Source organism: Ipomoea triloba, chromosome 8, assembly GCF_003576645.1.
Source record: "Ipomoea triloba cultivar NCNSP0323 chromosome 8, ASM357664v1".
In the NCBI taxonomy this organism is placed as follows: Eukaryota; Viridiplantae; Streptophyta; class Magnoliopsida; order Solanales; family Convolvulaceae; genus Ipomoea; species Ipomoea triloba.
The window spans coordinates 2,757,380-2,774,508 of record NC_044923.1 but is presented as its reverse complement, the minus strand read 5'-3'; the positions used below and the strand labels follow the sequence as shown (position 1 = coordinate 2,774,508).

The 17,129-nt window shown below is 35.4% G+C and overlaps 1 protein-coding gene across 1 annotated transcript; it reads right to left on the bottom strand.

Annotated features, from left to right (window-relative positions):
* Positions 1 to 4,745: 4,745 nt before the first annotated feature.
* Positions 4,746 to 5,535, bottom strand: LOC116027811 (auxin-responsive protein SAUR50-like). Its single transcript, XM_031269567.1, has one exon. It carries the CDS (start codon positions 5,440 to 5,442, stop codon positions 5,110 to 5,112), a length of 333 nt encoding a protein of 110 aa, XP_031125427.1. The 5' UTR covers positions 5,443 to 5,535; the 3' UTR covers positions 4,746 to 5,109.
* Between the last annotated feature and the right edge of the window lie 11,594 nt (positions 5,536 to 17,129).

The following is a 17,129-nucleotide window of genomic DNA, read 5'->3' as shown; positions in this document are numbered from 1 at the left end:
TATATAAAAAAAAATATATATATATATATATATATATATATATATATATATATATATATATATATATATATATATATATATATATATATATTCAGATTAAATTTTCAATACAAGACGGAATAAAAAACAACCAACAAAGAAGACCAGGTTAAGAACGAGCCGCCCTTGCCAAAGCATAAGCAACTTTGTCACTAATCTAGGAATAAACTGAAAAGACCGTGTCACTAATCTAAAAAGACTTACAAATTTAATACATTGAATATTAAATTAAAACATTATACTTACCAAAACATACTAACTCGCTGGCCTTTTTGTAAACCATTTGTAATTATGTTAACTAAAAATTTGGACATGTTATCAAAATGTTTGGACGCACTATTTGGTTAAGGATTTGAACGTTTTGAGTATTTGAGTAATATTTAATGTTTTTAAGTATTTAATTTTGTACTACTCGTTTAATTGTTTTGGTTAGGTATATAATATCGTAATACTGTATTTGAGAAATTGAATATTTTAAGTATCGTTGCTGTTTATCTTAAATTCCTATTTCTTACTAATTACGAAATTAATATAATTTTTATGAGTGTTGAATTAATTGGATAGTTAAAATCTCAATCAAGGAACGAGGCTGGTCGAGGATAGGGGTTAGTAACTAGGGGCGCGGATAGGGACCCTACTCTACCCCCACCCCCCTATTGCCATGTCTAGATTAGAATTTTTAATTTTCACATGAAGTACATATATTAATTCTTATTTAATTAAGATATTATGCTTCAAAAATATTATTCAATTTTTTTTTTAATTTGTAAAACAAAAGTCAAATATTACCCAAAACAACTTGGATCTGAATGAAATATTAGAGCAAAAGTAGACTGGGCCAGGTGGAGAAGTAAATTGAAGTAGCATTATATTGCATGGACCACTTGAGTAGCACCATAAGGAAGAACATAATGGATCCACTAAAATCTTTTATACATCCAACATGTTTTAACAAGATCAGATTATCTTGTCTATTACATAATTGTTTATACATCTAATCAGGATTTAGGCATGAGAGAAGTACAATTTGATAGAAAAATGATTGAAATATTTTCAATAGGATAATTTTTAATTGAGTTAATACAAATCTAGTCATCGACTATTGTGATTTTTCTCGATTTAGTTCTAAATGTTTTATTTTTGTACTTAATCGGGTCCTCAACTTCGATGATTTAAACTAATTGGGTCCTCTGTAACAGTAGTTTGGTAATTTCTCATCTATTAATAGTCAATTTAGTCTTCGATTAGTGATTTTACCAAAATTAGTCCTCGACTATAGTGTTAGACGTTCAATTTAATTCTCAACTATAGTAATTTTTCACAATTTAGTCATTAATTCTAACAGTCGAGGACTCAGTTAGGTAAAATCATATAAGATTGGGTATTAAGTGGGTATTTAATAGGGTTCTCCCCTCCACTGGACGGCCCGCCACTTACTTGGGTGACTTGTCATAGCTGGGTGAACGAAGTTGAGGCTCTCCAACCGCCAATGGATGGCCAATGCACTCCTACAACGAACCAAAAGGCGCTAAGGCCGCGGACGCGGTGGTGGTCCGTCGACCACTCTCTAGTGGCCTAGTCTGCTTCAATTCGGTCTGCTTGACCACACGGGTCCACCACTCACCGGTGAACAAAGATCTGGCGTTGGGGTCACCGGTCGACACTCCCTCGCCTAGGCCAACCGCGTATCCCCACTGCTTGTTTTCTTGAATTGTGCTCCATATCGCGCTGCCAAAAGCACCCTTAGCCCTCTTTCCAGAAAAAGATCCACTTCCACTTTCCTAATTGGATCTCCTTGGTCAAGCCCACCTCTTAATTATTATTTGGGTCATACCCTCTCGAACCCCCCCCCCCTCCCCCCTCCCCCCACATATATATATGGAGTGGTATGCATACAAATATTATATAATTAATGTGGTTTGTGAGTGGTCAAGGAGGGACTGAAATTGCTATATGTGATATATTCATCAAGAGACAAATTTTCATGTGGACTAAATGGCAACACACATGAATTCATTGAATTGAAGAGGCTAGGGGACAATTTGGTTTGCAATTTGTGGAAGACTCGTCAAATGTGGTTAAACCGCTTCTAAATGCTAATTATATAACGATGACTAGTCCACACTATTATAATTTACATGGTGCATTTTTACGTTCGCATATGTACACTTGAACGCGTATTCTCACCCGATGCGACTCATACATCCTAAACATACATATATGGTAGGTGTAGGGCTGCATTAATTAAGAAGGGAGGCCATATATATATATAGTGTGGGGTGTGGATTATCTCAGGACCACCACCAACCACCACCCCAATATCGAAAAGGTAGCATCTCCTCCCCATTTAGTGGCGCCGGCCATGGCAGTTGAGCACAATTTGGATCCCAAATATATATAACTGGATCGCATACATGTGTGAGTATAATTGTAAGATTTTGATTTGCATGGGTAAGTGTGATGTGAAAGATAACAGAGAATCAGATCAGAGATGATAATGGATCTCTTAGTCCTCAATTATTTACCCCCCCAAATATAGCATATATAGATCTTCCACGTTAACTATGATTTTCAACTAATGTTTTATTTGATTTGATTTAGGTGATTTGGAGACAAGACAATCAATCCATGTAAAGTGACAATGTTTGACAATGTCTTGACATATTAACTCACTAATAACATTAATGAGTCGTCTTTTCTAGAGGTTGTTGGAATATCGTTGGAACCCTAGTGATCGACCTGCTATTACAAGTCACTATATGATTTTTAGGGTTTGATGCGCTAAATTGACATGTTTATAAGATTAATTGTAACTTTTAAAAGTTCGTAGATCTAATTAACTTCTTGTTTAATGTTCGGAGGTGTATTTGACCTCATAACCTTATTCAATTAAAATATTTGATGTTTAGATAGAATTTGCGTTCAAACCTAGGGTGTGATTGAGCGGCAAGAGACTCATCCATCCTTATAATTAAAGGTAAGGGTTCTATATCCTTGGCATTGAATATGGACCAATCTTAAATCTTTCGGACCTAATAGAGGTGTCTACAATTCAGCCGGAGAAAATGAATTTGTGTTCACTAATATTACTCTAAGCTAAGCCACTCTACAAACACAAAATCTAATTTCCCGGCAGCTAAAAATGTACTACGTATCGATCATGCATGTCTATTTTTCTAGTGAACTAACTTCCAATTCTAGCTGCATTATATTGCGTACTACTCAAGTAAAACCCCAACTTTACTTATTTTTGTTGCCCTACATACATTCCTATGAAATTTTAACCGTATTTTACGAAGTTATACCTTATTGTTAATTAGCTAGGTTCTATCATCAATACTTATTAGTTAGACTAGTTTTTACACGTACATTGTGTGCAATAAAGTATATTCTTTTGGGTCAGGTAAATGTGACCGGAAATTCAATTATAGGTGAAATAATATGGTCGGGAAGTTAAATAAAGGTTCCACCACATGAGATCGGGAAGATAAACAAAGGTGATTGATGTGACCGAGAAGTTAATTAAAGGCCCGGCCACGCGAGGTCGGGAGGCTCCGATTGGAGTAGTGTAGGTTGCGAGAGTAAAGTCTCCTCCCAAATACAATAAATGTCCTTTATATAAAGAGGGAAGAAGGGACACATGCCGATCGTCTGACATGTCCTCGGGTCATTAATATATTACTCTATGCTAAGCCACTCTACAAACACAAAATCTAATTTCCCGGCAGCTAAAAATGTACTACGTATCAATCATGCATGTCTATTTGTCTAGTGAACTAACTTCCAATTCTAGCTGCATTATATTGCGTACTACTCAAGTAAACCCCCCAACTTATTTTTGTAGCTCTACTATACATACATTCCTACTAAGTTTTAACGGTATTTTACAACGTTATACCTTATTGTTAGGTTCTATAATTAATACTCCGTACTTATTACTGTATACCCTGGTCCATGGTATAAGGATTCGTCAAGATAAGGGTAGGTAGAAAAAATATATTAGTGGCCGGGTCGGGTGATTGATATAGTCAATCCGACCAAGTGTCAACCTACTTTTAAAAAATATAAATAATATTTTTTTAATTTTAAAAAACTTTTCATTAATGTTATCTATAAATAATATTTTTTTTTTAATTTTTAAAAACTTTTCATTAATGTTATCTACCAATAGTTGCTCATCATAATAATTTTCACTAAAACACAATAGATAAAGAAACAAAAATAAATGTGATGAGTTGAACATTGGTGGTTCATTTCATTCATGGAAAGTACATCATGGAAGATTTTGGTCTGATTTTAAAAGATCACTTTCTTAATGATTTAGAAGATTAAGTTCTTTATGTTTTTAGAGATTAATTTGTAATTAACGTCCATAATTTGTGAGAGTTACTTCCTATTTTAGGCTGAATATTTTAATTAGTCAATTGAAATGTATAATTACCCTAAAAGAGGACTTATAAACCGTTTGGAATCTTTTATCCCCAAAGCAATATGTTTTCCTTAAATTTTTTTTCACAGCTATTCCAATTTTTAATCAATTGTGTTGAACAACTATCAACTATATAGGCCTATAAAATCAACAAAAGTGAAATTTGTCACAAACGACTTGGGATTGAGTCTATGCTCTGTTTGGGCGTGGGGTCCTCATTTTGGGAGTATAAAATTAAACAAACAATATGCAATAACTAAAGATAATGCAATGAAAATTTTGAAATAAACAAAGCAAAAAAGTGCATTAATATAATTATATTAACCATTGAAGTCTGTGATTGAAAGCCTCTCTCCCACAGGGTACAAAGTGACGAAAGTCGTCCAAAACCGCCGTGAGGAAAAACACAAACTTTTCATCATCATCAACTTTACATATTACAATAAATATTTCTTTAAAAAAAATTAAAAATAAATTACCATAGGACTCCATTGCTTCATACCCCATATTTTTGAGTTAGCTAGTTAATAATAATAACAACACAATATATAGGGGGAACAAAAAGGTAAAAACCGTCATTTTTTAGCGACGAAAATAACCCAATTTTCCGATACTAATTCCGGCTGTTTTCTTGGGTTTTTTTACCTAAGCATTGACGTTAGAGATTCGAAAACGTGTTCGTCGCAAGGGATAGTGAGACCCATATCGTGATCGAAGCCGAATTCTTCCTCGGCTCGCCGGAGAAGGCCCTGAAACTCCGGCCGGGTCAAGAAAGAGATGGGGACAATGTAGCGGGTCCGGTTAGCTCCGACGTAGACGACGAAGTGTCCCTTGGGAACGTCGAGGGGGAGCCCGACAACCTCGTCTTCATCGTCGACGTAGCCATGATGTTTCTTTCCCAAGCTGGAGCAGCGTTTGACCATCTGCTTGATCATTGCCTTTTGCGACGATTTGTTGGATTTCGTCACGCCCATTTTTGGGAGGAGCAATTGACAAAAAAGGTGGAGACTAAAGAGTAGAGAGAACACTTTTTGTTCTCTCTTGGGAATAAATGTGTTGGAGAAGAAGAAGAAAGAAAAGGAAAGTGTGGTGGGAATGAGAGGAGTGAAAGGGGTATTTAAATTGGGAGTTGGGGATTGCTATTATTAATTACTTTCTAGGGATAATGAGTAATATCATACTTATTCTTACTTTTTATTTTATTTTTGACTTTTTGAATTACAGTAAAATTTGTAATCATATGGCTAATTAAATGGGTATTGTGAGTGAAATTCGTTTTGTGATTCTAGTCAGAAGAGTTACAGTTATTATCTGAAGTTGCACATCTAGCTAGGTGAAGCTCGCATTGTGGCCTTAGCATAAAAAGACCACAAGAAGGTAAGTCAGTTTAGGTTATTCATAGTTGATGAATGCCACTAACTGTTAAAGATGTGGTCTAGTGGCACCTGATTGCACCCAACATGAGAAGGGGTGGGTTCGAGCCTCAGTGGAAGCGATATTGGCTCTTTGTGCTTCATTTGGTTGAGAAAATAGCTATGATCAGTTTTCACGGAGAGTTGAACGTTGAATCTTGCGTTTATCAAACTAATTATTTAAATAACTTGTCTACTATATACTTATTGATTTAGTAAAATACGAGGGCATGATTTTTAATTTTTTTTCTTTTTTGATAAAATTAAAATGAGTGACAAAAATCTTACTCAATACTAATTGAACACATACACTAATTATTGTTGAAGAAATTAAAATATTTACAAAGAAAGTAAAAAAAGAGAGGGCATGTGAGGGTGTGGGGGCAAAGAAGAGACAAGAAGGGTGTTTTTGGGGGGAGAGCAAAGGCTAAAAGGAAATGGTGGGAGGCAATGACATTGGGCTTATTGCCATTTGTTGGCCTCTATCTATGACAAAAATAGACCATTTATCTCATTTTTCGAAAAAGATAATGTTATGTATATTTAATTTAATTACACAAAAAAAAATTAATTAAGTTTACTTCATTAAATGCAAAGGAAAGAAAACGGTTGCTGTACTTTTTAAAGGACATTCGGTTCACAATATGTACGATTACTTTGCAAATAAAAAAAAGAGCAAATTGTCATTTTGGTCCACTGACTATAGGGGTCCTCTTAATTTCAGTCCACGACTTTTAAAAGTGTTAATTGCATACCATGACTTTTCAATTTGTATCAATTTTGGTCACTCCTGCCAAATTACCGGCCAAATTTCGCCGGAAAATTTTAAAAGTTAAAATAACGAGGGTATTTTAGTCATTTCACATTTTTTTCTTCTTCTCCGGCGAATTCTTCTTCTTCTCCGACGATGCAAACTTAGGTTTTTTTTTAATTTTGGTTATTCTTCTTCTCCGCCATTGTTGCTCTGCATCGCGCCGCCGTCGCTGCCGACGAATGCTCTTTACATACTCCGAACAGGAAGGAAGGATCGCCATTGCCGCTTGCTGCTTCCACTGCCGTCACCAGCTCGCCGGAAAAACAGGGGAGAACAAGGGTGTTTCTACTGTACGCCGAAGTAAGGAGACGAGGAGCTTGTTCACGTCGCCGATCGCCGAGCACCATGCTATTGTCGGAGCTTCACCGGAGGAGAAGGTTCACAGCTTTGGGGTCGAGAGAGGAGGGTGAGCGAGTAGGAGATGGGCGTGCCATTGCCGCCGAAATTCTTATTGCCGTTGCACTGACCATCGTGTTGCTTGCCGCCGACGGGAGAGATACGAAGAGAGGATGGTGCAGTTCGAGACCTATGGTTGCTTGGTACATTGACGAAGGAGGTCTCCATTGTTATGGCTGCCTTTGGACGAAAGAAAGAGAGGGGAACGGAGAGGCAGAGTTGAAGTCACCGGAGAAGAAGAAGAATTCGCCGGAGAAGAAGAAAATAATGTGAAATGACTAAAATACTCTCATTATTTTAACTTTTAAAATTTTCCGGCGAAATTTGGCTGGCAATTTGGCCGGAGTGACCAAAATTGATACAAATTGAAAAGTCATGGTATGCAATTAACACTTTTGAAAGTCATGGACTGAAATTAAGAGGACCCCTATAGTCAGTTTTGCTCTTAAAAAAAGATTAAAAGTGAAATGCTACTTATAAATTTAGGACTAAAAATAAATAACTTAGTTTGTTTAGTTAAAATTGTAAGGATTATTAAAAAAGATGGTCGAGTAGGTAGATTATAATTTTTATATTTGAATAATTATGAGTTCAATTCTTGCTAACACTTTCTTGGTTGAGTCTATCAATTAAAGTTCTGGTGGCCTTCTCCGTGAAGAAGGCGGCCATTTCTGGTTGCCTTCTTCACGGAGAAGGCGGCCATTCGCCGGAGACGGCGACCAGCGACGATTCGGTCGTCGCCGGTCGCCGGACTGTGTCGTCGGTGGCCGGAAAGTGTCGCCGGTCGCCGGAAAATCCAAATGACCGGTAATAACAGGTCAATTACCTGTTCATGGGCTTCATTGCCTTATTTTGACATGTTTTAGGGTCTAATTGCACGTTTTAAAAGTTCGTGGACCTAATTGACTTCTTATGAAATGTTCGAGGGCCTATTTGACCCTTTTCCCATAATTATATGAGATGTATAAAAGACAAAATTATTGAGATATTTAAAACTAATATTACAATATTTAAGAAAAGGTAAGTAATAACATTATCTTCATTATATCTCGTTTTCTTATGTGACATAAATGTTATAATACCTTTCAAAAAAAAATGTTATAATACCATATTTTATCACATAACTTGAACCAAACAAGATTGTATAAGATAATTATACTTAAATTCAATATCATACTAAATTACTAATGCTATATAACTTGAAGTAAATTAAACATTCCCTTAATTAAGAGTATGTACTACTCTCATAACATGCGTAGCTTGTATTTATTATGCGGAAAGAGAGAGATGTGTATGCATTAGACAAAAGATAGAGAGAATTGAAAAGATAATAAGAAAAGATCATCTTATGGCAGAGTTCTGGGGTCTCTGGGAAGGTCTTATCATTGCAAGAGACCGGGGATTCACTAATATAATTGCATAAACAGACTCGGAAGCCATGATTCAGATTTTACGCAAGGAAACAGAACATGCGTTAAGATACAACACGCTTGCTGCGGAATGTACCCTTCTCATGAGCCACTTTCAAACGTTCAAGATTGTCCATGTCTTCTGGGAAGGTAACCAGTGTGCGGACTTCTGGGAAGGTAACCAGTGTGCGGACTTCTTAGCTAATATGGGGCAACACTCTCAATGGGGCACCACTGTCCTGGACTATCCTCATGAGGGTTTAAATGACCACCTGCTGCGGGACGCTTCAAATTTAACTTCTGGTAGACACCGCTAATATCTCGGGGCTTTCAGTCCCCTCTTGTTCACAAAAAATAAATAAATAAATAAATAAAGATATGTATTTTACATTATATAAAAATAAACAAATGTGCAGAGTTTATTCTTCACATATTCACATAGTTAGTTTTTCTTAATATAAAATTATTTTTTCAAATTTATAATGTATTACACTTTACACTTCAAATTTCTTTTGATTTACGGGAAAAGTCAAAGTTACTACCTAAATGGTGATATATAATAATACTTCGGCAAACATAGCAAAAAATGTAGTCTAAAGCTGACAAATAGTTGAAAGCTGAAAAGTTATAAGCTAGAAGTTGAAAACTGAAGAGTTGTTAAGCTATCTGATTATGCTTATGTTTAAAAATGTTTGGTAAAATTAGTTTTTTTGATAAACAAAAGGACTTCTTCGTAAAATTTAAATAGTTTTAAATTTAAATAGGTTTGTTTACATATTAAAATTTAACATTTTGAAATGAAACTATTAGCATAATCCTGATCTAGCATAGCATAATGAAGTAGCAATATTATTTACGGAAGATGATGAATAAAAATATAAGAGAAGAGAAAAAAGACGATTTTAATTGGGAGGGGAAAATAATGTCATTTATTTAAAATAACAAGGATAAAGATGGAAAAAAAAAAGTTAAAAAGCTACTAGCTTATTTTTTAGTGTTTAAAAATAAGCTCTTATTTAAGCTAATAGCTTATTTTGATAAAATTGCCAAACAGAACTTATAGTTTATTAATAGCTTAAAATAAGTTATAAGTTTTTAAATAAGCTCCTATTACTGCAACTTCTTGATATTTATGGTAGATATTTTTAATTGGTATATATGCATTTATTTTGTTACAATTACCTGGCCTAAAACTGTTAAACAAAATTTTGGAATATTTTTCTTCCCATATTGGTAGATATTTTTAATTGGTACTATATGCATTTATTTTGATACAATTACCTAAAAATGACCAAATTTTAGAATATCTTACTTTGAACTAAATGTATGGTAGAATTTCTTTGCAATAAATTTTAAAATGCATATGGCTACATACTTACGATATTGTTCCATATTTGGGAAAAATGCACATGGTTATTGACTTAAGAAATTGTTCCATATTTGGGGATAAAATATCCATCACATTAGCCTCTCAAAATATACAGAGTACCTTTTATATGTACTGAGTAACTTTTTATAGCTATGTAGATCATGATCCATAAAAGAATTTAGCACTTATTACCTCCCATCCATATATGTTTGGTCCCATATGTGGAGTGGGTGTAGTCGCTCATGTTAGTAGGTCATACCCATTGACTTTAGTCCAAGTATTGGCCAATGTCCCTGAGCCGCCCCTCAATCTATGCTGCGCTCCTATTCATTTGATTGGGCGTCTTTAAACTAGTTTAATAATATACGATCAACCAATATGAAATTTTCACAATATTCAAATGGTGTGTTAAAGTAAAATTCTATAAAATACAATATTTTCTTTGATTTATGAGAAAGTCCGTAACTACTATCCAAATGTATGCTCTAAGTAAAACCCGTCTTATAATTGTAATTGACAAAAGACCATAAAAAGATAAACTAAGATGAATGAAGTTCGTCTAGTAATCCTAACTGACAAAAGACCATAAGGAGATAAACCAATTTAGGTCGTTCTTCATAGCCTCAAACTAAGAATGTCTATAGACAACGCTAACAAAATATTAGTTAAACTTAAAATCTTATGATTAACCAATCAATTGTCCAATCAATTTAACCTCAGATTTCTATCATATCCAATATAGTTAATTAAACATGGAGCTATCTTGTCAATCAAAATTGTGGCTTCAAATTTGGCAAAGGGTTTTGGATTTGGTGAAGATAGGTGGGCGGTTAAAGATTAGGGCTGCAGCTAGCGCCGAAAGATTGGGAACCATTCTACGAGAAAGATCTAACAATCACAGAGGTAAGATGTTAAGATTCCTAACAATTTTTTGCCGGCCTGAGTTTATGTTATGTCCGTTTCATGCTAAATACTATTGTCTGCTACATAATGTGTGGGGAAACCTTATTTGCTTATAATTCTGAATGGGACATGATGATTTCGACCAGCTGACATGTTCTAGATCAACGTTGTTGTGTGCTTGAAGAGCAGCAAGGAAACAACACCATAAAGAATATTAAATCATCAGCAATTCTCTTGTTACATATATAGCAAAGAGTAAAGGATATGTAGTTTGCTTACATTTCTTGATTTGTGTGTCATCATTGTTTGTGTAGTTATACTACCCATCCCAAACGCAACTAACTTCCCTACATCAGCTAGAAATTTATTGATATATATTCTTCTCCTCGTTGAAAATGGAGGGTAGTTTTTGTCTACTAAATTAAGATAAGAGTTGAACGAAAATTATGACTACTGTTACAATCGATGTAAATTTGAACATATTGTGGTAGTGGTCGAAAAGTAAATGTAAAGTTTTTATTTGCCTTTCAGTTGACGCAACAGGTGAATACTAATTTGAGATTTTTTTTAGTGATAGATGATGGTAATTTCTATCCGTCTTAAAGTGGACAGATCTCTATCCACTGTTATTGTCAAGTAAATTTAGAAACAAAGTGATATTGATGGGAAAATGGATGTAAATGTTCATCTACCTTTTAGTTGACACAATAGGTGATTAATACTAATTCGAGATTTTTGAGTGGTGGATGGTAATTTTTGCCCACAAATTTAAGGTGGATGAAATTTTTTGTCCACTATGATTGTCGGTTTATTTCGTGCACCTTTTAGTTGATGCAACATGTGATGATTACTAATTTGAGATTTTTGAGGAGTGAGTAGTAATTTTCGCCCACCAATTTGAGGTGTATAGAATTTTCTGTCCACTATTATGGTTGACGTAAATTTAGATGTATCTTGACAATGATCGAAAGGTGGCCTGGACACAAATTTTCATCCACCTTTAAGTTGAATATTAACTCGATATTTTATCTTTTAATTTATTGTGCAAGGCTCTCAATAGGACGGGAAGTACATATTAAAGATGTTTTCAATGTGGACTCTCCTACTCAAGGGAACAAGCTAGCTTTTATAGCATTGGGGATGAAACACATGCCAAAATTCATGTTGATGAGAGGGTACATGACACTCGCCTACAATCCAGGCCATTTAGGTCAGTCTCGTCACGTAGTGTTGGTGCTGAACTGAATCAGACGAATGTGACGATCGAGAGCGAGGATGCTTCTCTTGTTACTTTTTTGTCTAAATAAGTTCACTTACCAACCTCCAAAGTCGAGAAGCGTAATATTAAGGTTTAAAAAATTACCATATATACCCCCCCCCCAAAATCAATAGGATAAGATGTATATAAGTGTATAACTATTGCCAAGTAACTTGTATCTCAATGGTATCTTTGTAGCTCTCCAAAATGGGAGGTCACAAGTTTAACCCCCAACAAATACTACATTGTGATAGAGTCAGTCACGATTGCAAAAATCAGCTGCGAATTGCCCCTTCCAACCACGAAGTCAGTAATACTAGAAAAAAAAAGTGTATAACTATTAAAATAAATATAAATACATAATATCTAAAAATAAAACATTAATTACACTTTGAATTACTGCCGGCCTCTATGTAAAATATCAATTCCTCACATCAAATAAAACATTAATTACTCTTTGAATTACTGCCTCTACTACGTAAAATATCAATTCCTTACCTCATGCATTATTGAGTTTCATTGAATTCCTTACCTCATGCCTTTCACAATTTCAAAGTTTTTGTAGACATTTATTAATTAGCAGCTGTCTTATGAACTGTATAATTTAAGACCAAACTTGTGAAAATGAGACACATACACCCACTCTATATAGGGTCATGAATTCAATATCCTTAGCTTATATATCTCATATCTTATCCTAGCTAGCTAGGATTAAGGGGCACCACTAATAAATAATAGTAATTAAAATACTACATGATTTTTCTGTGGAAATTAAAAATCTCGAGTGTCAAGTAGTGATTCATTTTCATACTAATAATTAATTGGTTTATTTAATTAGTCGGCGGATAGTCAATTGTAGTATAGCCCTTTAGGAGGGATGAAAATGGTGTTTGATGTCTGAGCGACATATGATTGTTGTATCAAAAGGTTAGGAGTTTGATTTTTGTAAATATTATTTTGGTCAAGTTTGTAACATAAGATTTTTTTTAGTGTGATTTACTTTTCTTTGGTATGTAGGTTATCGTATATAAGGAGAGTTTGCCCAAACACATAATAGGGTTATAGGGCAACCGACTTGACCTACGGAGCTCACTAGTTTATTTTTGCAACCTCAATAGTGCACTTCTCGAGCATAATGCATTTGGCGACCATGCATAACGCACTTCCCGAGCTACCTACTTCCCGATCTCATTATTAGTAGACCTTCCCGATCTCGTTATCATTAGACATTCCCAGTCTCATTATTAGTAGACCTTCCCGGTCTCCAAGTACTCATCACGTGTCAAATCTCTAAGGACACTTGGCAAGCATAACCTCACAATCGAATCTACCTAGGACACATGGAGAGCATGCTGAGCACGCGGCATGTGTCCCCTCTTCCCTTCTATATATAGAACATTTATTGCATTGGGGGGCGGGCCGGGGTGGGGAGAGGGGGACTTTAGTACTCCAAATTAATCTACATCACTTACTCGGAGCCTCCCAACCTAACCTGATCGGGTCTTTAATTACTTTTCCGGTCACACTAACGACCTCTATTAATCTTCCCGACCATATATCATTTCACCTATAATAGACTTCCAGGTAGCATTTATCCGAATCCAAAATAATTTCCTCTATCACACACTATCAAGTAGTGATTATGAATTTTTCTCGTCTCTCAAAACAATAATACTGAATTAGTTTCTTAACTATTGACATTTAAATTGAAAGAAAAATCCATCCAAAAGACTATGGGAGATATGAAAATGCTTACTTAGTTTCTTACCAGAAAAGGGAAGACCTCATCCACAAATTTAAGTATCATATATACCACTTCATAACTTCTTACAGAGTTATAATTAATTATAAGAGATCATATATGAACCAAACATTTTTCACCAATTTCATCTAGAATTATCTTTTATGATAAATTCCCCCAAAAATTGTGAACCAATTAAGTAAGGCCTTAAATTTAGTAGAGTGGTCCATGAAATGGGAATTGAAGGAACCAGATCGAAGAGTGATGACCAAAGAAATAAATCCCATCAGTACTAGAAATGTATAGTAACTAGAAACCACAGGTTTCATTATCACCAGCCAGCCCCAAAATTTAAAGGCACCACAACCCATGTTCCATGGCTCAGATAGTGAGATGAGAAATTTATAAGCACACAACAATCAACATGTTATCCGTACGTACCACAACCTTTGCTTAGCTTCGTCGGTAGTCATTTTGTTTGATTGTTGGCATCAATGTATAAGCATCTTTAAAACAATCATTAAGACATTGATGGAGATTGTTAGATGGAGGTCTGAAAGGTCAAGTCCAACACTAAGTGGTTACTGGTTAGGAAATTATTATGCGGAAGTTTGAAAGGCCAAATTCAGCAGCATGTCTCTAAACAAAATGTGGTACTGAGTTGACGAGTTGTTATGCATGTATAAAGAAATAAAGTTGCGTCTTTATTAAGCCCAATTAAAATGACAAATCTAGGCGGGCTTGGATCGGGCAGACAAATTATACCATGGACCAGGGTCTATCTTGCATTGTAAACCCTAGTCCAAAAATAACCTTCAGATGATCTGTGTATCTGTAGTTGACACATTATGTACCTGTCGTTAACAATTTTTGTACTTGTCATATCATATTATGTGTCTTCGTTAAGCCCAATTAAACTGACAAATCTAGGTGGACTTGGATCGGACAGACAAATTATACCATGGACCAGGGTCTATCTTGCATTGTAGACCCTGGTCCAAAAATAACTTTCAAATTCTGATCTGTATCTGTAGTTGACACATTATGTACCTGTGGACTGTCGTTGACAATTTCTGTACTTGTCATATCATATTATGTGTCATCAATTATCAACGAGCAATGAATAGAAAGAAACAAACATTTTCTTATTTTGTTACACGGTCTCATTCATGTCATTATCTTAAATTAATCAAGACAACTCTTCTTTATACTTATTTTCATCTAACATATCTCACAAATTAATTTATCCACCAAAACTTCAGAGTAGGTGCAATAAACATCATCGAAATTAAGATGCAATTTTATGTTGGTACCACCCAAGCTATAGCTAATAAGCTGCAGGCTGCTATGGCTAAAACAACCAAACGAAGCAATTTAATGATAGTAGCTTGGTACCACGTTATCTTGGTACGGCTGTGTCCGGTCTTTCCTGTCGCCTTATGCTGATGTCCTGTCCACATTCAATTTATTAAGTTTTGTTTCGTTCCAAACTAAATTGCTACCATTACATGGTAGTTCACTCTACCTTGTTGTGGCATGTCTATATATATGTCTCCTATATACACTAGGATTCGAGATATTCATAATTTAATTTAGTTGTAAATGATAAATTTGATTTGAACCATGTATACAATTTCATAGCGCGTATAATTATATATATAGGCTTTGTTTTGCTAGTAACTACAGAGTATAGGGTTTGAATCCTACTAATAATTTTATTTAAAGGGGGAACCTATGCCTTGGCCTCGACCTCGGCTTGGGTCCCGGCCCTGGCCCGACCACGGGGTTGGGCGCGGTAAGTAGTTGCAACTAACTCCTCCTTTTTAGGGAGAGGGTTAGAAGGCTCTTGAGTATAAATACTAGTGTAGTTGTCTTAATTAAGACATTATCATCTTTATTATCTTGTCTTAGAATCATCCAATCTATTTGTAATTTTTTTTGGTAAATTCACGGGATCTTTCTCCGTCCGTGTAACGGTCCGGGTCCACCCACGTTCGTTCCGAGAGGCACAAGAGTTGGCCCAGGAGGAATCGTCGCTTGTGGGAATCGAACCTGACTTATCCCGAAATTATTTCCCACAAAGAGAGCTCACTTGCCACTTGAGTTATCCCATTGGTTATCCTATCTATTGTAATAACATTACATAACACATCAATACAATTTTGTCTCCGTAGCATACATTCATTGTCTCTATTGTTATTTACCATATCCATTTGTTCATTAATTAATCGGATTATTCAATACGGGCCACTGAGTCAATTTAATTCTTTAATTTTGTTAAGGTATCATTGTAGGAGCATATAAGTCATATAATTCAGTTGAAACACATTTTACGATTTACCTCACTGAGACGATGAGGGCCATGTTCAAACTCATAAGACAGAAGACGACATGGCTTTTATACCTGCACCGATAAAGGCGAAGTCGTTCTGAACACAGCAATCTAAATCCTAGAATATCAACCCGACACAGAGTTGAAGCGTCTGTTTCTTGACAAAGAATTGGAGAGAAAAGGAAATATAATGAGAGTAGTGGAGGCCATATATCATTATATCCCATGTTCTGCGACTAAGGTTGTTCGATGAGCAATAAGGGTATGAATGTAACGGAGAGCGAAATTGCGCGGTGGCGGCCCCATTGTGCCCCGCCGAAAGCCACCGTCGCTGCGTACTTTGCTGTTTGGCTATGGATTTCTGACTCTCTGCTAGACTGTTACTAATATAATGGAACCTTTTTGCCATGATGTGATCATGCATATATAAATAATTTTAAGTCCATTTTCTCTGTAGAGTGGCCCATACCTCAGGTGCATAACACTATATACGAATTGGGCCTTGTCGGATCCTTAAAAAGTCAAATAAAACATTAAAACATACTCATTTCATTCCAAACAAAATTCTTAGGAATCTATGTCAAACACTCTAGTTATGTTTGTCCAAAACAACAAGCTTAATCCATTAGGCAGGGTTTCAAACATGTAACGCCTAACGGGTGGGTTTATTCGTTGTTTTTATACCAGGGACTAAGAATACAACTATATAAATTTAGGTTACGGTCGGCAATGGCTAGATTTCCTTAGAGGGTTTGTCAAAAATTAACCATTACGTTGTGGATCATGATTTACATTGTAAAGTAGATGACTAACATACAAGTTTATTTTTAATGTATTGAAGATTCAGTTTTAGTGTATTACATGTTTATTTTTACATTAAAAAAATGAACTTGGTGCATGTGCAAGGTGCGGCTACGTATTTTTGGCTTTGTCATTTTCTCCGGCGATGGCAGCTTCAAAGCGCAAATGGTCCATTTCGCTGTACTCACGACCCTACCCTAGTGGAAGCTATGGCGATACAGGAAGC